The sequence below is a fragment of the Cinclus cinclus genome, chromosome 1 (genome assembly GCF_963662255.1).
Source record: "Cinclus cinclus chromosome 1, bCinCin1.1, whole genome shotgun sequence".
NCBI classification, from domain to species: Eukaryota; Metazoa; Chordata; class Aves; order Passeriformes; family Cinclidae; genus Cinclus; species Cinclus cinclus.
The window spans coordinates 45,409,390-45,433,081 of NC_085046.1; the positions used below are offsets into that span (position 1 = coordinate 45,409,390).

Genomic DNA, 23,692 nt, shown 5'->3' on the forward strand with positions numbered 1-23,692 from the left:
AAATTTCCTTAGACTATTCATAGTAGGTGGAGTAGAGATAAACTGAAGATGGATTGGAGCAAGTGAAAGGTATCTCAGTGTCAGAAATTTAAAGTATATCCATTTCCCTGATGCTATGTTCTTTATGTTCATTGCTAAACCACTACCAGTAATAAATTTGGATAAAAGCTGAGTGTTAAATAGCCTGTGGAGGTGTCTGAATTGTCTAGCATGACTCTCTGTGAAGAGCTCCATGTCACAGTATTTCTCATGACTCACCAAGGAAGAAGGAAGATCAAGTCATCTGGATCATGTTGGTCACCAAAGGCATCTAGGGTCATGTCAGTCCTTTGTGACTCACACCATTGACTATAAATTGCATGCAATTAAATAATTTGTGACTGAATTTATTTTACAGTATTTTGTGTGCAAAGAGGTATTGCAGGTTTCAGATGCTCTGGAATAATCACATAGCTGTATAAAACAGAAATAGTATTTCTTCAAAATCCTGTTTACTAAAATCAGTACTTACTGAGAATGTTTTGTAGTTATAGTTTAGCCATATTTCATAGTTACAACTAGTGTTTCCATTGTTGTTTCAAAATATCTGAAGAGCTCTACAACCTTTATTGATCTTTAGATGTAGAACCTTTTTAATTACAATTAGCTTTATTTTTTTCTTTCTTGAAATACAGTTCAGCAGTGAGAGCACAATGGTTTTTCACGTTAGTTGTATCCCAAAACTATTCTCTAAGAAGTTCCTTAGGATTTTGAGAGTACCTACTGAGGTGAACAGCTGTAGAAAACTGCATAAGAGAAAAATAATTCAGAGTCCCTTGTCACAATCCCCCACTAGATTATACAGCCAAAACCAGCAGTATATTTTGATCTTTATGAATATTACCTACCTGTTAAAAGCAGGCAGATGTTTTTTAAAACTGAATTTCATATCAGTTCAAGCTGTGATTTCCACTGTTCTCACTTTTTTTACTTCTACTATCTTAATTATCTCTAGATTTGCCTGCCATAATTTCAAGGTGTCTGCAAGCTGCAGCATCTGACATACTCTTTCTAAGAAAAAAAGGATTACCTCTGTTTTCCTTGATCTATAATTGATAGAGTATTTGGAAAATGTTGCAAATCCTCTCTGTGATTTTTCTGTCTTGGTATGTTATCTTTTTAGAAAACCTCTGGGTCAAAGCACAATGCATACATACTTGAGGGCATCCAGGGACTGGATCTTTGGGCCTGTAATCTTACCTGTGAGAGGGGTAATTGACAACAGTCAGTGGTTAAGTAGTGAGTAAGTCCAACAGCTACTCAGCAGAATGTTTCACTAGTCATAACTCCTCCTGTGTTTATGACCAAATTCCTTGCAAACATTTTCATTTATGTTAGGCCCACTATCTCATGACTGCCTGGTGCTTGGCTTCAAGCACATTCCAAGGAGTAGAGCAGCATCTCAAGTTACAAAACAGTGGTATCTTGCCTACCTCAGACTCAAGCTGAGGCTTTATTTCTTTTTCCCAAGTTACCATAAATTAATCTTTAATTGAAGTGACTCATCAGCATGGTCCTCAGCTTTCTTCAGTCCTTCTGAGACATGACTTGTATCAAGTAGTCTATGAAGGAATTTTCTTATCTACCTTCTTGGAATTTGAGCTTTTGGATTTCTCCTCTGTGTGATGCACTTAATGGTAATGCTGGTGTGATAAAAGGGGAAACAATGAGAGCCAATATTTTACTTCTTCGCCCTTCCGAAAGATTTGGGAACAGAATCAAATCTATTTTAGATTGATTAAACATAGCTCAAAGCTAGGAGAGCTGCAGCCCCTTGGACATTACATGAGGCACATTGTGTAGTCCAAAGGGAGATGCAAAAGCATGAATCCCATTTCCTTAATCCTCACTTAATGTCTGACCTGTGACATTCATGAAAGCTAACTTTTCAGAGGGAGACTGGACCTCAACTGTACCGTGTTTTAAAGTTTGGAAAGGATGATCCTCCTTCCAGGACCAGCTTCTCTAGGAGGTTCAGGCATGTCTGTGCTTATCTCTCACCCTTCTCACTGTGTTGGCCATTGCTGTCTTTCAGGCTGACTGAAGAACAGGTCTGATAGAGATCAGCATCCCCAAAATGCTTCCAGGGAAGCTGGGTTAGTGTTCAAATAAACTGACATATAATTAAGAATTTGTGTGTGCTTGCCTGCATATGTGCTTTGAAAAGACAGCAAAATGTTTAAATTGACATTTCTAAGGAAAATACCGCATTTGCACATTTGCTACCTCTGTGAACAAAATTAGGGGAACAAAAGGGAATGCACCTTCCTGGCTGACAGCTGTCTTGAGCTCTGTGTGTTCTTATGGGGAGGCACATGGCACATGAGCCATGGGGTAAATGGAGCTGAGGCATGAAGTGGGTTTGACAGCACGGAAGAGATATTTGGCTCTTTTAGGAGTTAATACAACTGGAAACACTTAGATCAGTGTTGAGGCAATGGTAATTACATCAGAAGTGAAGAACTGTTATTGACACAGGTGAAGAATATTGAGTACAAACCTGCATAAATATTAAGAGTCCAAGGAATTATTTTAAAAACACAGAACTTCTTAAATAAGCATGTAAAAATAAAGTTTGTGTCACGGCCTGGCAGTAAGAAGTACTGAATTCAGGGTAGGCTTTATCTTTATGTTGGTTGTGTCAACATACTCCAATGGTGAACTACAAGTTATTCTTGAAAAAATAAATAGTGTCCACATAAACCAACATCAAAATAAGCTATTCAATTCTAGGTAACTGCCAGATGATTTACATTACTTGTTTAAAAGACCAATTTGGAATGTGCAGTGTGACTTTTTTGGAAGGAGGATGTGATTTGTAACCTCAAATCTTGTTATCTTTGAATAACTGTCCAATTTGCTAATTTTTGACTGGTTAGATCATCGAGCAGCACTCATTTCCTAGCAATACCATCAATATTATACAAGAGCATTTTTGAATGCACTTGGAAAACCATTGATTTGACTGCATCCTTTCTGTTGCTGGGTTGGTGCAGCGGGGTGGTAGATGCACAGAAAGTGGGGAACTGGACCTGTGAGATGTCGTCTCCCCAGCTGTAATGCTCAGGCACACCCTTTTTTCTGGTTTTCATGGGTTTGCAACCACCCATGAGTACACCGTGCTTGTTTAATAATTTGTCAGTAACAAAATCTTATCATTGGTGTTTCTTACATGATATTACTATGGTGTCTGCATTTCCAACTGGTTGCTCCAATCCTGCTATCATAAATCTCTCTGCTTTTCAAAAATATTGTATCATTTTACTTAATCTTGCTTGAGGTTGGTGCTTCACATGCAGATGCTTAGCTTTCCCACCCTTGTTCACTGAAACCAGTTAGAATAACAGAGGAAACAAAAAATCTAAGTTCCTCCTCATCAGTGTGTTCAAGATCAAAGAGAGAGGGGAAGGGGATTGCCAGCACACAGGGATGGGGATTCCTTTCAGATGCTGTGTCTTACTGGGTGCTTGTCAGGTCAGGTTCATGACCACATGAACTGAATGTACATCAGTTCTGCAGGACCTGATGAGATACATCCCAGAGTCCTGAGGGAATTGCCAGATATAGTTGCCAAACCCCTCTCCATGATATTTGAAAAATCATGGTAGCCCATGAAGTCCCAGGTGATATCTTTAAAAAGGGTAGAAAAGAGGACCCTGAGAACTATGGACCTGTCAGTCTCACCTCTGTGCCTAGGAAGAGCATGGAATAGATCCTCCTAGAAGCTGCACGAGGGCATGCAGAAGACAGGGAGATGATTCAGGACAGCCAGAACTGCTTCACCAAGGGCAACTCCTGCCTGACCAGCCCAGTGGCTTCCTGTGATGGAGTTATTACTATAGCAGTGGACAAGGTAAGGGCTATGGGTGTGTCCTAGGTTACAATCCAGGATGTGCCCAAAATCTATTCTATCACCACCTTCATGAACTGTTAATGGGTCCATCAATGCCTTGCCATGACTCATAGATAACTCTCTCCAGGAGCTATCTCTGTTAATGGGCAATCAAGGATCTACTGCAGGACTCATAGAACGATATCACCCCATTGTGATATGCTCCGCCCAGAGGGAGGAGCCAAGGAGCCAAGGATTCTCACCTGGATATAATGTGGGATTTGGGCCCTTACCCACTAGATTTTTCACAGAGGATAAAGGCCACCAGACCTTCTCTACAAGATCACAGCTTCAATTAGACTGCTTCATCTGGACTGCTACCACCAGCCCAGGATTTTCCACCGCTCCAGCTTGGTGCTCTTGGAGTTCCGCACTGGAATCAGACTGCCCCAGGTTTTGTAAAACAAAGCCCCTCAAGCTCCCTAGTTCTGTTTGCTTTTAATGCTGTAGTTACTATTGTTGTTTGTTTTTCTTGCTATATGTAGTAGTAAAGAACTGTTATTCCTATTCCCAGACCTCTGCCTGAAAGCCCCTTTAATTTTCTAAATTATAATAATTTGGAGGCAGGGGATTCGAATTCTCCATTCCAAAGGGAGGCTTTGCTCTCCCTAGCAGATACTTGTCTTTCAAACCAAGACAGCGTGTTTTTTTATCTGGACTTCTGCAAAGGCTTTGGCATAGTCCCTTACAACAACATTCTCTCTAAACTGGAGAGAGATGGATTCAGTGTGTGGACTTGTTAGATGGATTAGTAAGTAGTTGGATGGTCCCATCTGGTCAATGGCTTGGAGTCCTGATGGACATCAGTGGCAAGTAGTGTCCCTCTGAGGTCTGTACTGGGACCAAGTGCTATTTAACATCCTCATTAAGGACATTGGTGGAGGGATCAAGTGCACCCTCAGCAAATTTGCAGATGACACTAAGCTGAGTGGTGTGGTTGACACACTCAAAGTACAGGATGACATCTAGAGGAAACTAGACAGCTGGGAGAAGTGGGCCCATGAGAATCTCATGGGTTTTAACAAGACCAAGTGCAAGGTGCTGCACCTGTATCAGGAGAACCCCTGAGTGGGTTCTCTCAGTGCAGAGTGGGGGGTGAACAGGTTGAGAACAGCCCTGAGGAAAAGGACTTAGGAGTGCTGGTGGATGAGAGGCTGGACATGACCCAGCAATGTGCATTTTCAGCCTGGAAAACCAAATGTGTCCCAGGCTGCATCCAAAGCAGTGTGGCCAGCAGGGCAAGGGAAGGGATTTTGCTCCTCTGCTCTGGTGATTCCCACCTATAGTGCTGCATTAAGCTCTGGGATCTCAGCACAGGAAGGACATGGACCTGTTGGAGTGAGTCCAGAGGAGGCCACCAAGACAATTAGAGGGATGGAGCACCTCTTCTGTGAAGAAAGGCTGAGAGAATTAGGATTGTTCAGCCTGGAAAAGAGAAGGCTTCAGGGTGACCTAATTGCAGCCTTCCAGTACCTGAAGGGAACCTGCAGGAAAGATTAACTATTTACAAGGGGGAATGTATTCAAACTGAAAGAGAGTAGGTTTAGATTAGATATTAGGAAGAAATTCTTTACTGTGAAGGTGGTAAGGTACTGGCACAGGTTGCCCAAAGGAGCTGTGGATGACTCACCCCTGAAAGTGTTCAAGGCCAGGTTTGATGGTTCTCAAAGCAGCCTGGTCTGGTGAAATATATTCCTGCCCATGTCAGGGGGTTGAAACTGGATAATCTTTAAAGTCCCTTCCAGCTCAAACTATTCAGTGATTCTGTCTTTTCTCTGTGTCATTTGGAACGGTTCCCCCGCCAGGGAGTTGCAAATCCCTGTGACAGCACCGGTGCGCATCAATACGCATTTGCCAACACAGCCTCATATCTTTGGGGGTTTGATCTAAAATGGAACATTTGCGGTCGGACTTCAAGCTTGCAAATACTCGAAGTCGTGCACGGAATCCGTGTGCAGCTAGAGTGACAAAACCCGCTTACGAGGGAGGTCAGTTGCCGTATTTTCGGCCTCGTCCCGGGGCGGCTCCGCTCCCAAGAGCTGCGGGAAATCTGCAGGAAATGGCGGGGTTGTGTCTGCGTGTTTACGACTGCTGGGGTCTGCCCGTCTCCCGCGCTACCTTCGGGAGCGGTGGAGCGCCGGGAGGGCGGCCGGAGGCAGAGCCACGTCGCACCTCTGGCACAGGGAGGGAGCAGGGCGGCCGCGGGCGGGGGCGGCGATGCCACAGCTGCGCTCCGGATTGCGCAGCCCCGCGGCGGGCGGGGGGAGCCGGCGCCGGGGCTGCTCCTCCCCCGTCCCGGGTGGATGCGCTTCATCCACGTTTGCAAGTTTGCAGCGGTAGGAGGAGGAGCGGGCGAGCCGGGGCGGGCGGCTTCTCTCTCTTCCCTCTTTTCCCTCCCTTCCCTTCCCTTCTTCCCTTCATTTCCTCCCGTCCCTCCATCGTCCCTTCGTCCCCTCCCCGCCAAGCGCGCCCTGCGGCTGCCCCGCTCGCTGCGCTCCATGGCAGGGCCGGCGGCCGTGCGGCGGCGGGGGCCGGGCTGTGGGTCGCTGCTGCTGCTGCTGCCAGCGCTGCTGGAGAGCTGGGCGGCTTGCCAGGCGCCGCCGGTGCCCGCCGCCGAAATCCCTCCGGATGGTGCCGGGCTCGGCGTCGAGCGGCGCTTCGTGCCCGAGAGCTGCCCGCGGGCCGTGCGCCCCGGAGACTTCGTGCGCTACCACTACATCGGCGCCTTCCCCGACGGCACCCGCTTCGACTCCAGGTCTGGCACAAGCCCGCTGCCCCACTGTGAGGGGGAGAGGAGGGGAGCGAGAGGTGCTGTCCCCCACGAGGGCGGTATTTTTGTGCATGTGTAGAAGTTGTGGCGCTGGATGGAGGTTCGGTTCAGGTCCCCCTGCTTTTCCCAGCAGTGCCCCGTGGGTGTTTTTGGGGTGACCATTGGAAACAGGTCAGCAGCAAGATGGGCAGTGGCGTACGTGCGGGCCATACAGATCACCATCGGAAGATGTCTTTGAAATATGAAGGGCAGGAGAGCTGGATGTGGCCGCTGGGGACATGGGGCAAGGCCTCTGTAGTGTCTTGAGTCCAGTCTGCAGTAGTTTGCTTGCCCTTATGGATCCCTTCCATGTTCTTTCAGCTGCTTCTCCAAGGCGCTGAATGGGAGTTTTCTGCTCCAATAGTGAAGACCATAAGGTTATTCAGCTAGCCTTAGCCCGGTAAAAAGGAGTGTATATGGTATCAATCTCAGAGCAGCGATTTCTTGCCCGTTTCATTCTGTACATTTCCTATGTCTTTTCCAGGCTCAAACCTACTGGAATGTGATTGTTTCTAAGTCATTATCCTTGACGGAAATATAGGAATTTTCAGGCTTACATAAATTTTTTTGGATACTTTATCCTTGAATAAATGAGACCCATCTACAATGAAGTGTCTGACTGCTTACCTGCTGTTATTTTGTGATCAGGAAGCCTAAACAGTGGGATCAGGAAATTGTGAAGGATGCTGTTGCTGCTGACAGCTGATTTGTTTTTATTTACTTCATTCATTGCCAATGATCAAAGTATTGTTTAGAACGATAAAGCAAAATGTATTTTCAGTAGCCCTGGTAATCTCCCTTGTGCTTCAAGGAAAATCCACAGCCTTAGGGAAATAACTGTCCTTCAAAGCTCAGTTCTCCCTCTGGAGCTGACTGTAGTTAGTATGCCAGTAGTGCCATACCACCAGCACTTCGCTGACTAAAATGTAGGATGTGACAGCTGGCACTTCAGCTGGTGTCCGTGCAGTTTCAGTGAAAAGGCACAGCACAGACAGCGAGTCCATGGTTAGCTGATGGGCTTGGAACATAAATCTTAGCTGTGGATGTGAAGACACAAAAAAGCAGCATTCTCATGCCTTATTTTATAAATATGTGACAATTGGAAAACTGGCCATGTGTTCAGAAACGTGTTTCTGACTGCTGCTTATGCATTGAGGCAGGGCTCCTGGAGGGGCTGCCCAGGTGCTGGCTCTCCTTTTAATTCCAAGTTCCTCATCATTTTGCTCTGAATTACTTGGGCCAGGAAAAGACTGTGGAAAACTGTACAGCTTTTATCTATTTGGATCCTCGAAATATTAGTAAATAAATAGTAATGGCGATAGTCTAGTCCAACTTGAATAATTTTGTGGCTGCTTTCATTTCAAAAGGGTGCAAGATATCAGGTTTGTTCAGCTTGTTTTTTTTTTTTTTCTAGAAGGCAACTTTTGTTATTCACTATAATATTTTTTAAGGCTGATCATGTTAAGACTTAATCATATTAAGACATGGAAAAATGGGTGGATTTTATCTTCTGTATGTTAATGGAATAAATATTTTGGAGTGTTTGTTCTAAAGTCTTTGGTGTTCCATACCTAGGATTTAAAGAGATTAAGTCAATTGATACGCAAATGAGCTCATTTTCTTACCTGTTTTTTGTTTGTTTATTTGCTTTTAAAAAAAGAAAGTTTATGAGCATGCTTACCAGCATCAGTTTAATTGAACACTACTATGAAATCAGTCTAGAAAATACTCTAGATATTGAGCTAAGGGCAGATTTGCGTTGTTCCTTCTTCAGTTCTTGAAAATGTTCTTGAGTTTTTAAATTATTTTTCTGTATTTCCAAGTAGCAGGTAGAAATACTGCTTTTTGTGTTATCAGGCTGTTGACAAAGTGATAGTATTTATGGCTGTGCCACATAAATTAGCATATTATTATCATTAGATGTATATTGTATTCTTTTTGCATCAGCATTTTTTATTTCAATGGCCATACAATGATTTGCATTTAAAAGTGTAAATTTAATTGCCTAGTCATCTACTATTAATTTGGTCAATTCCACTAATAGAAATAAATTTTGCTTAGTTTTAAGGAATCTGCAAAATCAGTCCTGCAAAGCTGCATGGTCTGATCAGTCCTTTGTTCAGTTCTCTGCTTTGCATCAATATTCTCTTAATTGTACATTTATTTTACTAAGAAGAAAGGTCTTCTGTTCTAAGTTCATCCCAGATGTATTGCCAAGCTTTGTCAATTGCTACAAAATACCATTTTGGAGGGTTTCTTGGAACCTATTATGTTACTTGTCTTAACATCTTAATTATAATTTTGTGTGTATAATAGAATTTTTCAGGGCCTAATTTAAATATTTTCCATCCTTTTCTGGTTGGAAATGTTACTGCATTTCCTGGGAATGTTATTGCATCTGAAGGTGAATGCTCAGTAACAGAGGGCTGTCTACTTTTAGAGAAATATTTGTCAGAAAGAAAAAAAAAGATGGAGCAAACAGAGAGATCACTCAGTAAAGTATTTGAGAGATTCAAGGATGTGGGACTGTTAGGAGGCTCAGGATGTTGTGGAAGTGATGAGTAGTCTTGGAAGGAAAGTTTGACATCATTTCCCTAGGGATGTCTTAACTACTGGATGTTTTCCAGAATTTTAGCATGCAAAAGGCACAAGCTTTTTTTTTTTTTTTAATGTAATTGAAATTATAAAGGAGATTTGGGAAAATGGGAGCAGTAAAAGTTTGAAAATAGGCATGAAGCTTTTGAGATGCTTCTTGACATGTGTTTTATATATTGCTTCAAAAAGTTCAGTAGCAGTAATTCAGGCACATCAAAGTGGGGTCACTGTGCAGATTTAAGGTGGCGAAATGAACCATGTAAGATAGTGTTCTGCTGTGATAACACTACTGTTCTCCATCCTCTCTGGAAAACTGAGTCATTGAAGCATCATTTCTTTTACCTTTTGAATATTTATATATTATCACAGAGGAGGATAATTTGTTTCTTGATTCTTGGTCTGGCAAACCTGCTGTTTGAAACATTTCTCTGTGCTTTAAATGAGTGTTGTGAAAGTGGAGGAGAAATTACCTGTTGGCAAATCTCACAGCTACTATTTAAAAAGGCATCTTTTCCCTTTCCCCTTCTCCCTCGGAGATTAGAAGTGCGATGTCTCATACTGTAAAGCTTACAGGTCTTATATTTTTGTGAGGTTACTGACTGAAATCAGTATGCTGAGATCTTACTGTGGGAGCAGTTATCCTTTCATACCTTATAGCAGTGTTTAATTTTTTCATTGTATTTCTTAATTTTTCAGTGCTGCTTTTAGTATCAGTGTGTCAATTAGCTGTTTATAGTTCTGGCTTTCAGGTGCCTATAGTACACATTGCACTCTGCTAGAATGTGTTTCAGGTTGGTAATGAGCAGTGAGTACACATTGCACTCTGCTAGAATGTGTTTCAGGTTGGTAATGAGCAGTGAACAGAGCTGTGTTGAAGTCTCAGGAACACTTTGGATTTGCCCCTTCCTTAGGAGTTGTCTGTGATAAAGTTATGCTAACAGAGCAAGAGGGAGAGGAGGTGCAGTTAATGCTCTCTCTTTCAAAAAAAAAAAAAAACCCAAACAAAACAGTGGAAGGGATGTAAATGAACCACTAACATTTCTGCCTGCTTTTCCCCCTTCAGCTATGACAGGGGATCCACATTCAACGTGTTTGTGGGCAAAGGTCAGCTTATTGCTGGGATGGACCAAGCTCTGGTGGGCATGTGTGTGAATGAGCGTCGGTTTGTGAAAATTCCCCCTAAGCTTGCCTACGGAGCTGAAGGCATCCGTAAGTACAGCACCGGGCCAGATGCTTGTATAAAGGATTCAACAGAGCAGATAGGAAACTGAGCCACAGAAGAGAAGGCTAGAAACTTCAGGAAGTGAATTTCGGGGAGGTTATGTCCTGTTCTTCAGAGGTGTTTGTTAAGCCTGTAGCCTAAAGTAATCTTCCAGACTTCCCTCTGCATGCTGAAGGAAGAGCAGTTCACTGCAGAAGACCTTCAGGAAGTGAACCTTGCTATGAAAGTTAACTATCTCCCAGTAGAACACTTAATTTAATCAAAATTGTGGTTTGGCGTTGCAGTGCTGCATAAGGTCTTGTTAGTTCCAAAAGTATCTTTATTCTACAGCTTCAGAGAGGCAACAAATGCTAACTCAAGATAATTTGCCTAATGGACAACTGTGATAAGAGTTCATCTTGACGGATTTCCCCCTATAAATAGCTGCAGCAATGGCAAGGGGCCAAGGAGTTGTAAACAAAATAGGAAATAAGGTGTGCATTATGCAGTTTTTTTAGGATATGCATGGATTGTCCTTTTTGCTGATACCTTGTATAAAAAGGGAAAGAAAACTGTGTTGTTTTGCTTTTGCAGCTGGTGTGATACCCCCCAATGCTGTGCTCCATTTCGATGTGCTCCTGATAGATCTGTGGAACTCGGAGGATGAAGTGCAGGTTCAGACTTACTTCAGGCCTGAGAAGTGTCCTCGGACAGTCCAGGTGTCTGACTTTGTACGGTACCATTACAATGGAACATTCTTAGATGGGACCCTGTTTGATTCAAGGTATGCATCTTGGTTGTGTGTCTTTGTGTCGTTTAATATCTTGCCATTGTTTGTTTGTGGTTTAATATCTCCCCATCATTTGCTCCCCTTTTGCCTGTTTAGCAGTTAATGCTAGTAGCCCAGAAACACAGGAAATGAAATCTGGCATCGGATGTGTGTTAGTAATTCATTCAGGGATTATAGGCTAGCAGTACTGACTCAAACCAAAAAAACTGCATTATTTCTTCATGGACATTACCAATCCAAATGCTTCTTTCCATTTTAAATTTTGCTCCCTGTATTTATATTTCTACTTAGGGCAGTCAGTTAAAAGTCTCTGTAACTGGTATGGCTGTTCAGATTCAATACAAGTTTTGTAAACATAGCAGGGTTTGTAATGAAGGTGAGCAACTAACATTTTCTTACTGAGATTTTAGGTGCACAACATGTGCTTCATTAGAGCCCAGTGGAAAATGATGCTTTAGTAAGTGCCTGAGAGCCACTTTTCAAAGCCTCTGTGAGGTTCCTGACATAGCTAAGCACTCTGGAAAACTTCCCAGCCAGCCCTTGGTAAATGAAGGACAGATACTTTCAGACTAGCAAATTGTGATTTACAGTGTGCATAGTATGTGGATTTAAAGGTTAATATTGTTCTTTCCCATGCCAGTCTGACATTTGGTTGTGATTTTTTTTTTTTCTTTCTCATGTTTAGCCATAATCGGATGAGAACTTATGATACCTATGTGGGAATTGGATGGCTGATTCCTGGTATGGACCAGGGTCTCTTGGGAATGTGTGTAGGAGAGAAACGCATGATCACAATACCACCTTTCCTGGCATATGGAGAAGATGGAGATGGTAAAAGTTATTCCTTTAGTTGTTCCTTTTTTATTTCAATCCCAGGTCATACATATTTTGAAACAAACTTTCTGTATTTTAAATTTATGGGCAGCATTATTGCCTTGTTCAGAGAGACACTGCTTAAGAAATATATTGTTATATGTATTTGTATATGTAAATGCTACAGTTGTAGTATTTATATACTGAAATTTTATTTCAATCAAGGAATATAATCTGTGATTAATGTCTAGTGGCACTAAAAAATTGAAGGCAGGTGACTAACTAATTTTTTCAGACTGCCACAGAAAGCAGAAAACTTTTAAGAAAAAGAAGTGTTAAATGTATTTTTAATTCCAGATGGGTCGTTGTTTAATAACAAATGCTCTAGTAAGAACTACAAAATGGATTATCTTGTGAGACTATGCAGCCTGTGGATCATACACAGATGTCCCCATATTTAAATCTGGGACAGTTAGGTGTAGTCTGTGGCTTTTCCTTATATTCTTTCTCTTCTCTGATTTTTTAAGAATGTGTCTGTAGTGTACAAGCTTTCATACCGCTCCTGTGGCTTCATTACCATTAACTGTGAGGCTGAAGAGGCCTTTGTTTTCAGTGAGGCAGTGCTATTGCTGTAGGAATAGAAGGAAATTGTTGAGTTGGAGAATTCAGTGAAAAATCCCCTGAACCAAAAAATTACTGACTAGAAGCAAATTTGGAGAGAGACCTGAATAAATTAGAGAACTGGACAATCACCAGCCATATGAAATTAAACTGGATTCTGCACCTGGGATGGGGCAACCCTTGCGTGCACAGACTGGGGAAATGAGAGGCTGGAGAGCAGCACCACAGAAAGGGACTTTGGGCTCCTGGTGGATGTAAGTTCAGCATGAGTAAGCAAAGCCCTGGCAGCCAGGAGGGCCAGCCCTGGCGGGGCATCAGGCACAGCATCACCAGCTGGGCAAGGGAGGGGATTGTCCCGCTCAGCTCTGCACTAGGACAGCCTCACCTTGAGTGCTGGGAGCAGGTTTGGGTGCTAAAATACAAGAAAGATATTAAGCTATTAGAAAGTGTCCAGAGGAAGGCAACAAAGGTGGTGAAGGGCCTTGAAGGGAAGCCATGTGAGGAGCAGCTTAGGTCACTTGGTCTGTTCAGCCTGGAGAAGACTGAAGGGAGACCTCACTGCAGTCTACAACTTCCCCATGAGGGGAAGAGGAGTGGTAGGCTCTGATCTCTGCTCTGGTGACAAGTGACAGGACCTCTGAAGTGTCAGAGGAGATTCATGTTGGATATTAGGAAGAGATTCTTCACCCAGAGGGTGGCTGGACACTGGAACAGGCTTCCCAGGGAAGTGGTCACAGCACTGAGCCTGACAGAATTCAAGAAGTGTATGGACAATGCTCTCAGGCATATTGTATGACTCTTGGGGTATCCTGTGCAGGACCAGGAGTTGGACTGATGATCATAGTGAGTCCCTTCCAACCCAAATAATCTATAATTGTAATTTATTCTGGGAGGGGAGGTGCTTGATATTTTGCAGTACGTGACTTTTCTTCACCAAACATGTTTAAGCTTCTGCTAGAACACTTTCTGTTTCTTAACAAATTTTTGCTCTAACACTTCTGTAGGTAAGGAGATCCCTGGCCAAGCTTCCCTTGTCTTTGATGTAATTTTGCTGGATCTACATAACCCCAAGGATGGTATTACTATTGAGAACCAGCTCGTGCCCGAATCCTGTGAGCGGAGAAGTCAGACAGGAGACTTTCTCCGATACCATTACAATGGCACACTTCTAGATGGAACATTATTTGATTCCAGGTAACCAAACTATTCAACTTGACAGATTGCCTTTCCAGTTTGACTCCTCTGTCATGTCCGTAATATGCTTAGACACAGTGCTTTGCTTTTCCTTCCTTTTTGAAAATTTTGAGTGGACTTGGAACCTTTTTACAAGACTCATAGAAAACTTTTCCGTTTGGGAAGGAAGAGAGCTGTTTTGTACCATGGCGTTGTCACAGGCGCCATCTAGGGGTAGTGACCCAGCCAGTGAAGCCAAATGCTTTAGGCACGCAAGCCTGAAGACTCTTTGCTCCATAGGGTTTATCTGCCAAATAGGTAATATCACTGAAGAGAGAAAAAATAAATATGATTCCATTTTATGTCTTGAGAATTATGAGTCAGTGTGCTAGTGGCTAGTGTGAGGTTAATCATATTTATACTTGGAAACTCTTTGGATTTTGAAGGCTGATGTCTTTCAAGACTGAATTATGGAATTGCAGAATTCAATAGGAGGGGTTTTCTATGACAAAGGAAGAGGGATTACTGTGACAGTGAATTCAAAGCTCTATGTAACATGAGCCTTGTATACAGAATCATATGAATAATACCCTTGTAGCTTTCTGTGACTTTGGTTGCTTTTAGTGGAACAGTGCTTTACTATTCCACTCCAGCTTTTGGAACAGCTGCAGAAGTAGCTAAAAGGAAGTGAAAATGAGCCGATATAAAATTTTTTATGAAATAAGCTCAGAGAAAAGTGTTTAGTACTACTGCAGCAGCTACCTCTGTAGACCTTGATTTACAGTTTGTGAAAGCTTTTAAGTCAAGAATTCAAAGCTTATCCACAGTGTACCTATTTATATTTTTTTTAGAAATTACTATTTCTGTAGTAATTAATTAATTTTTGAAAACAGCTATAGTATTTGTGTGAGGATTGCTGTCAAGAAATAGTAATAAGTACTTTGTAGACAACAGCCTCTACATCATTCTGAAGTGCTGAGAGTTGTTAGAGGGCTTGTTAATTAAAATGTGATATCCTGACCTACTGCAGCATTCTTAAGTGAAGAAGTAGAGCAGCTAACAATAGGGACTGAAAATCCTGGAGCTATCCAGGACAGTTTCTCACTAGTACAGGGAGCATACCAAAAGCTCTGCTGTGAATGCTGGGGTTGAGAGCTCTAGTAATATTTTCCTTTGCCTTTTTACTCTGAAATATTCGGCTGCAGAACTACCCTTGGCAGCTCAGCCAAGACTGTCTGGACTTAGAGCAGTTGAATAAACCTCTGATTTACAGCAGGGTCTGATCTTCTACTTGCTTAGTTCTTTCCCAGAGCTACCCTGTAAGGATGAATTAAAACCTTTCTGTCTTTTTCTTGGGCTGTGCCTTTGTGTAACATACCTTGAAGAAAGGCAGAAGACAGTCATGTCCATGAAAGAAACATAATTTATTGTTGTAGCCTTGTTTTATTCTATCATGAGGTATTGAAGCAGGTCCTTCAACCTGTGTTTAAGTGGTTGGCTTGGTTTGGAATGGAAGGGATGGTGTTGATACTGTTTTGTTGTCATGACCAATTTTAATGTTAAGCATCTCAGGAGAGCCTATTTATGTCACCTGCTCCTTCTAGCAGTTGAACTGCATAGCTGTGGTTGCAAAATGAGGTAGTCTACTGGGTGTCTCATGAAAATTAAGTACTTATCAACTATAGTTAGTTGATACAAGCTTACTAAAATAGTGTCAGTGTAGAGGAAATTTTAAAGGAGTAAACAATTTTTTTTTTCCAGTTACTTGTCAAAACCTGTTTTCTGTTTTGTTTAAAATACATAAATAAGTGATTTTTTTCAAGGTACAGTGGAAATGAATTTGCAAATTTTCTAGCTGTTCATTAGCCAAGGTCTCACTGCAGAGTAATCAGTGACCTGTGTGTCACTGACTGATGAAACCTGGTGGCCGGGATTCATGGAACATAGTTTCTTTGGGCCTCCCTGGTGCTGGTTAATGACTATGTTTGACCTTAACTGGTATTAAGAATTGTGTTGCAGAGCTATTGCAAGAGCCCATGTGTTCTTGAGTACACCTGACACTGTTAAAATGCAAATATTTTCCATAGTTATTCGCGAAACCATACATATGACACCTATGTTGGGAAAGGTTATGTGATTGCTGGAATGGATGAAGGTTTGCTAGGTGTATGCACTGGTGAAAAAAGAAGAATAATAATCCCCCCTCATCTTGGATATGGAGAAGAAGGGAGAGGTGAGTTTGGCTTTGCATTCAAGTCTTCTGCAGTTAAACCTTTACTGTTTAGTTAATCTTTGTATATTTTAATTTTTCAGGCATTTGAAAGGTTTATGAATTAGTTCATTATTTTGTGGACATCAAACTGACAAGACCACATCCAGAATTTGCAGGATTATTTTGATTAGCTAAATAGGCAAGACAATAAAATACAGAACAATCTCACATGTAACTGGTAGCCTGAACTCATTTGGGTAATTGGTGTTTCAGGCAGATTGGTACTTGGATGCCAGGAGCTCTGCGGTGTGACATCTTCCTTCCTGGGTTAAACTCTCTATCCTGAAGGAGTTAATCATGCAAAGTTTTCTTCCTCGTTTCTTCTACAGCCACAGGTTTTGTGGACTTCTAAGCCACCTCTGTAAATGTTGGATGCATGTAACAGTGAAGTAACCATGTATGTGTAACATACAATTAATATTTCTTTGGGAAAACTCATTGCTATCTAAACAGATTGCTGTGAGAGGCTGAATATGATAACCCTTCTAGCTGATTACAGCATTGTGGCTGCTGTTTCAAAAAATGCCTCCTGGGATGTTACTTGGATAAGTGATTTAGAAAAAAAGACGTTCTTTTGGAAATGCAGGTTCTGTGCTGTTGATTTGGAATTAGACCCCTTTACCTACAAGCCTCAGTCCTAGGCCTAGATGTGTTTTGTTAATCCTGGTAATGCACATAATCCTGGGAAAATGGGGAAGAAGTTGCCTGCTTTTAGGATATTTTAAGGAACTGTAACCTTTTACATATAATGACGTTCCTTGAAGCATGAAAAGTTCTTGAGTATTTTGATAATCAATATTGAATTGGTATGTGAAACACAAATGAGTTATGTAGGATGGTCCCAGAAAATACGTGATTATTGCTTCATTTCTGCATAATTTAAAAATTCAGAATAATAAAAGCTTTTCCTTCACCATTGAACTGAGTGAATGTTTAGTGCTTTCCTGCTGGTTGTCTTTCGTATGTTGGATGCAGCTTATATCTGTCGTGTCCTTTAATTCTCATTGAGAAGAGCAAAATGACTCAGTAGCAGACACAGCAGGAATTCATATTTCTGCAGGGTGCAGTACCTGGACATTGTCTGCCTGTTCAGGTACCATTTCTTTCTCTGTTTGTCCAATTTGCTTCCTGTTTAGGAAAGATTCCAGGATCTGCAGTGCTGGTCTTTGATATCCACGTGGTAGACTTTCACAACCCCTCAGATTCGGTCAGCATTACTGTTCACTACAAACCTTCCAACTGCACTGTACTGAGCAAGAAGGGAGATTACCTGAAATACCACTACAATGCTTCACTCCTGGATGGAACCTTGCTAGACTCCACGTAGGTATTTGAATGACCTGGTAAGGAAAATACTCCCAGCAGCAGTGAAGACAGAATGAATTCCCTGCAAAGCAAGCAGGCAGGGAATAAAGAATTATTATTTTTTTAAACTGAGTATTTATGTAGAATGTGTTTTTCCTCTTTATGACTGCCTGCCAAAGGTACATAGGAGGAGGAGAATTTAAAGAAAATCTGTCATAGCATAATGAGAGAACCAAGGACAAGAAGGATGTAGGAGTGTGTTGGAGAAGAACATAAACAGTATGTGTGGAGTGATGAAACTTGTTGCATGGCATTCTCTTTAAATGGGCCAGTTGAAGCATCTGGGCCAGTTGTGCCAGGACAACACAGGTCTCATAATGAATGAACTGTCCAGGTTTATTCAGTTTCTTGGGTATGATTTGTGCTTTGTACTGATTCAGTGCTCCTGAGAGAGGTCTGGTGGGGCTGCTTGTTGTGCTCTTATCTAAGATACCTTGTGTGTGGTTTATAGTAAATGGTCACCTGTCATGTCTGTAGCACACATTGCTGCTCCTGTGTTGTAGTGTGGCTTTAAGTGTCAACATGGAGAAACTATCAGAGGGCTTGATTGCGACTGTGAGGATAATATGCCTCTTACTCCTTTCTCTTGGCAGTACATTTGTGAGGGAAGCAAAAGATTGTTCCAGTCTGTCTCCTGTGTTTGCACTGAAGTGAGCTGGGCACTCAGCTACAAGTGTATTTCTTTTAGCTTCCTTTTTTCCCCCCTTAATCTTTTGAATAGTACAAGTCATCCAAACAGTTTTTTATTTTTTGGAAGGGAAGTTGGGAAAAGCTATTTTTGACCAGGTTGTAATTAACAAAGGAAGTAGCTCACAGGTTTCACAGTGTACACAATAGCTTGCAGAGCTGAAAAGCTGCCTTAATTTGGAGCACATGGTGCGATACTGTAGGCAAGGGTTGTATACAAGTAACATGTTTGGATTCAAAACACTGTTTATATGTCAGGAATACTCAATTTCCATTTTGTAGCAGGAACCAAGGGATGTTGGGGCCATATTACTCAAAGCAGTTTTTAGAGAATCAAGGATCATGAATAATGTGCTCCAAGTTTTAAGGCTGACCTTTAAGCCACTGAACTGTTTTCTTTCCAAATAATACTTTGTTGTACAAGCGTACCCTGCAGAGGCACAGCCAAGCCAAATTACCAAAGAAGGGCATCCAATAGAATCAAGTGCCTTAATGTTGCACACTCTGTCTTTAGAATCACAATATATGTTTGACTTTTGGGCTTTTAACCGGTGATATTCTCTAATTTTAGAAAAGACCCATGAGCAGCAAGGTATAATTCAAAATTTAATATGGTTAAAGAGTAGTAGCAGCTATTTGTGTTAATAACTACTGCATTATAGTGACTGATTTTATTAAAAAGATGGCTGATCCATGAGAATGCACTCAGATCCCTATATGGAGTTGGTGGTGAATGTTGTCCTGGTTTAGGGAAAATTTTGGAGGAAACCACCAAATGGGGCCCCTCTAAGAAACAGATTCAAGTGGTCACTCCCCCAGCTGGTTTGGGAAATTCTCAGAGAGAAGTGGAAAAAAAATCCTGCTTATTTAACAGGTAAAGCACTCCCCAGCACAAAAATGAGCAATACTAAACAGCAAAACCTCTTGCCCCCCCAAAGAGATGACAGATTCAGAAGAATCCCTTCTGTGGGTTGCAGCTCAGCTCACTCAGGCTGTTCTCAGTCCCTCCAGCCTGGGAAATGCTGCAGCCCAGGCCAGGCCTGGTGGGACACAGGTGTGAGCTGCCAGTGCTCTTCTGGGTTTTCAGTCCAGAGCAGGTTTGAACAATTCCAAGAAAAAGGATAAAAAAAGCACAGTCCAGGGAACTTTGCCTCAGCTAGTCAAAAACTAAGCAAAGGAGAGCTCTCTCCTGCTGTCCACTGCAGACAACACAGTCTGTGTGAAGGATGCGGGGAAGCAAGTGCAGTCTCTGATAACAAACTCTGCACCTCTTCTCTTCCCCTTCACTCCTGGAACCAATCTTAAAGCTGCAGAACTCAATATTCAACACCAATAGAACAGACAATTGGGCATACAAGCATCATAAAGTCACTCCAGGACAAATGTACATCTGGAACTTAGGCATCTGCTGAAAAGTCCAATTCCAACAGTTAAAAATATGTGAAAGGCAAAAGCCCTTATTTCAAGATTAAATACCTTGGGGTTGTAATTGGCATGATTAATGATTTTAATTATTGGATTTCATTCAAGAAGCCTATAATTTTAGTGCCACAGGACATGTAGGCATCAGAGACTAGTCTATTTGGTCCTGGCTATAACTTAAGAACAACCTCAGGTAACTGTTTGGTAGAACAAAGCATTGGGTATTAATTTTTGGCAATGACAGGACACTACTAGAAGCTGCTACATCTCTGGTAATTCTGAGCAACAGAAATTTTCTATTTTTCCCCCATTTTTCCCTTCCTTTCCAGACACAGCCTTGGCAAGACCTACAACATAGTTCTGGGATCTGGTCAGGTGGTGTTGGGGATGGACATGGGCCTTCAGGAAATGTGTGTTGGGGAACGACGGACAGTCGTTATTCCACCTCACCTTGGTTATGGAGAAGATGGAGTTGGTGAGTACTCATCCACTTAGCATCTCTAGAATGACTGAAACACGGGCATGCATGTCTGCTTGAATGGGATTTTTTTAGAGTTTTTTTGTGTCATTATTTTAGACCGTTCCACTCCTCCCTGTTCCCCAGTGGAGTAAACATGCTGTCTGTGTTGCATTTCAAATCATGCTGTTGCTGTGGCCAATAGAAAGACTATCACAGTACAAAAGGGAACATGTGCCGCCAGCAATGTTGCTTTGTCAGAACAGAAAGCTCCAGGCAGTCTGGTGTTGTGGAGGGATGCAAACACTGTTTTCCTTGATAAGGAGTTCCGTGTTTATGTTTGGACATGCAACGTGTTATTCAGGAAACAGAGCCGTTGGGTTCTGGTCAGCATTAGTATGTTAGGAAATTCAGAAGTTACATAAACTGAGTGTAAGATGTGAAACAGTGTATTGGTGCTGTTAAAACTCCAACACAAATATGTTTTAAGGCAGCTTTATGGCATTAAGGTGTATAAATTTTTAATGACATGGACAGCAGTAATAAAAAGAATGATATAGAAGTGACAAGAACTTTCACGTCTAGATGCATTGTTTCTGGTCTTCCTGGCTAAAAGATTTGAGGGAAAGGAGTCTATCATGAGATCACCAAATTCTGATGTGTATGGATACAGTTGCATAAGTTGTTGTGTTCTTTGAATAGCTCCAGAACAGTTTGTAGGTTATAAAGACTGTCAGACATCATGTGCAGAGCTTACTGGAGAATTAATTTGTGTTGAGATATTAGAATGCATTTCCACTTGTACCTGTCTTCTGTAAAAAATTAGGAGTATTATATATATGCCATGTTTTATATATGATTTTATCTATTATACATTATATATAATTGTATAGCTATATGTAATAAATTGAAAATTTCCTCATATCATGAAAAGTCTGCTGTGTAAAGTACCTGTTATAAGTATTCACCATTGTTCAGGTTACATTTGATACATGTCCTGAAACATTGTGTGGTTTCTTCATATGTTGGTATATACCCAGCTATCTGAAGAAATTGATTGTTTGCAGACTCTTGAAAACAGATTAGAGTTGAACTTGATTTGTCTTTTTCAAGACTAAATTAAACTCCTTCCATGGTTTCTCTGAGGTAATATCCCAAGCTGCTGCAACACTCAACTGTGTTGAGTCTCACAGAAGTACACTGATACACAGTGTATTGGCGAGATAAAGGAAAATGGATTATTCCCACAAGTTTAGTTTTTAAAAGTAAAAAAAATGGATGCAGTTAGAATCACAGAATTATAGAATGGTTTTGGTTGGAAGGGACCTTAAAGATCACATAGTTCCAACCCCCCTGCCATGGGCAGACACCTTCCACTAGAACATGTTGCACAGGGCCCCATCCCAGCCTGGCCTTGAACATTCCTAGGAATGGGGCATCCACAGCTTCTGTGGGCAATCTGTTCTAGTGTATCAAGTTTTATTATGAAAAGTTCATTTTATGTTCACCCTTGGTGAAGTGATCAGGAAAATTTCATGGGCTAAGGATCACACTAGAGAAATGTCTTTTGAGAAAGGAAGATAAATTTAATTGTTTTAAAGCAATTGGATTAAAAGGAAATATCCCCTTCCATGTAAGTGAGGATAAATACCCCTCTTTGCCATTTGTTGTGACAGAAGGAGAAGTGCCTGGTAGTGCTGTATTAGTTTTCGACATCGAACTGCTGGAATTGGTGTCTGGCTTGCCTGAAGGATACATGTTTGTATGGAATGGGGAAGTCTCTCCCAATCTTTTTGAAGAAATAGACCAGAATCATGATGGAGAGGTTATTTTGGAGGAGGTAAGCTGAGATGATGAAACACTTGCAGTGGTTTTCTTCTACCACCATCATTGCCAATGTTGAAGGATGGTGTCTTTCCTCATCTTCTTCTTCTGGAATGGTGTTTGTCATCAAGGGAACCAGGATGTCAGTTATAATGGCTCTTCAGCTTCAGAGTTAAAGCAATAAGGACTGTAAGAATGGCCATACTGCATTAAGATCTGTTACTGTTGTGGTTTCCTTGGTCAACAACAAATCCTTAGGGTGTAAGTGTAAGAGGCAGAGTTGGTATCCAACATTCCTTTGCTGTATTTGCCTTCTTGGTGTCTGTCTCAGTGTTAATTGGCAGTTTGTGGTGAATGCTTGAGCCAAAGCTGAGCCTGCATCAGTGCATCCAGGAGCTGTTTAATCTCTTCTGGAGCCTGGCAATGCCAGTGGCCACTCCTTACCCATGTGAACTGTGTGCTGTGCAGTCCAGTTCTTCGCCTTGCTTGCTTTTAAAATCTGTATTGTGACAATGTCATTGGGTGCCCCAGTTGAAAGCCACTTGCTTTTGCCACACCAGTTCTGAAAACATAAACATCTGAGATTTTCCTCTGCCTTTTCTTTTAAATCAAATTCTATTTTTTATTCTCTTCTAAAGTCTGTTTTGTCACCTTTCTCTATCCCTCAGTTTTGTCCCCTCTTTTGTTCCCCTTCTTTTCTCCCTGGAGTGGTGCTGCCTGCAGTGCTCACAATCAGGCTGTGGCTATGTGGAACAGCATGAAATGCCTTTGAGGATTTAGAAACCTAACATGGTAAAATTGAATTCTTATTTTCCCTTTTCCTAGCACTCTCTTCCACTTCTTTGTTTTCCTTCCATCTTCATCTTCTCTCTTAATGTTTACCTCCATGTCTGTCCTTGTAGAGAAGCAAAAAGATGTTACTGGTTTAGAGAAAGAAGTAGGGTAAGGCTATTGCTGTCCATATCAGCAATCATTCTTGTGTTGCTCTCTCTAAGATGCAGGTGGGTTTCTGTTTTACAGTGTGAACTTCATGTATCACTTACTGCCCTCCATCCGTATAGAGCTGTTCCTATGTTCAGCTGTCCAACCCATCTTCCTCCTAAATTATGAACAAGAGGTTTTCTTGTTATGGGTCGGAAGCCCACTGGAATGAGTAAGGAAATCCCTGCTGAGCTCCAGAAAAAGTGATTTAACCTCATGTATCTGTTCTAATTAGTCCAGTTTGGGTGGCAAACTTTGTAGGGTAGTAACAGCATCCTAGGTACACTTAATAAGTAGTAAAATGCTGGATACTCTTCATTTTCAAATGTCCTTTTCACTATGAGATGTTTTCTTCTCCTTTCCCCCCTCTTAGTTTTCAGAGTACATCCAAACTCAAGTTGATACTGGCAAAGGAAAATTAGCTCCTGGCTTTGATTTTGAAAAAATTGTTAAAAATATGTTCACCAATCAAGACAGGGATGGAAATGGTAAAGTTACTGCTGAAGAATTCAAGTTGAAAGATCAGGAGGCCAAAGAGGAGCACGATGAACTGTAAAGATAATAAAAAAACCAGGAATCCTGAGCTGACCTACTGTTCAAACGTGTACGAGAAGGAGATTTGGCAAGCATGGTTTTGGAAAGATAGCCCTCGGATAGCCTGCGTCTGCCTCTGCTTGGGTGTGGGTTGGGTGTTAAAATAGGAAGAGCTTTTCAGCTGGAATTGTTAGATATCTCTGAAAAAAGTGTTAAG

At 41.7% G+C, this 23,692-nt stretch overlaps 1 protein-coding gene across 1 annotated transcript; it reads left to right on the top strand.

Annotated features, from left to right (window-relative positions):
- The first annotated feature begins 6,429 nt into the window (after positions 1–6,429).
- FKBP9 (FKBP prolyl isomerase 9) lies at positions 6,430–23,692 on the top strand. The gene is made up of 10 exons (XM_062497202.1): positions 6,430–6,686; positions 10,399–10,544; positions 11,131–11,320; positions 12,012–12,157; positions 13,765–13,954; positions 16,021–16,166; positions 17,342–17,528; positions 20,009–20,154; positions 21,813–21,976; positions 23,315–23,692. Exons 1-10 carry the CDS (start codon positions 6,430–6,432, stop codon positions 23,495–23,497), a joined length of 1,755 nt encoding a protein of 584 aa, XP_062353186.1. The 3' UTR covers positions 23,498–23,692.

What these genes read in the sequence shown, in the direction of transcription:
- FKBP9 (XM_062497202.1), top strand. Translation starts at nt 6,430, where the DNA reads ATGGCAGGGCCGGCGGCCGTGCGGCGGCGGGGGCCGGGCTGTGGGTCG. An exon ending in GGAACCTTGCTAGACTCCAC is followed by an intron (nt 17,529 to 20,008) that starts GTAGGTATTTGA and finishes CTTCCTTTCCAG; the next exon opens with ACACAGCCTTGGCAAGACCT. An exon ending in TTATGGAGAAGATGGAGTTG is followed by an intron (nt 20,155 to 21,812) that starts GTGAGTACTCAT and finishes TTGTTGTGACAG; the next exon opens with AAGGAGAAGTGCCTGGTAGT.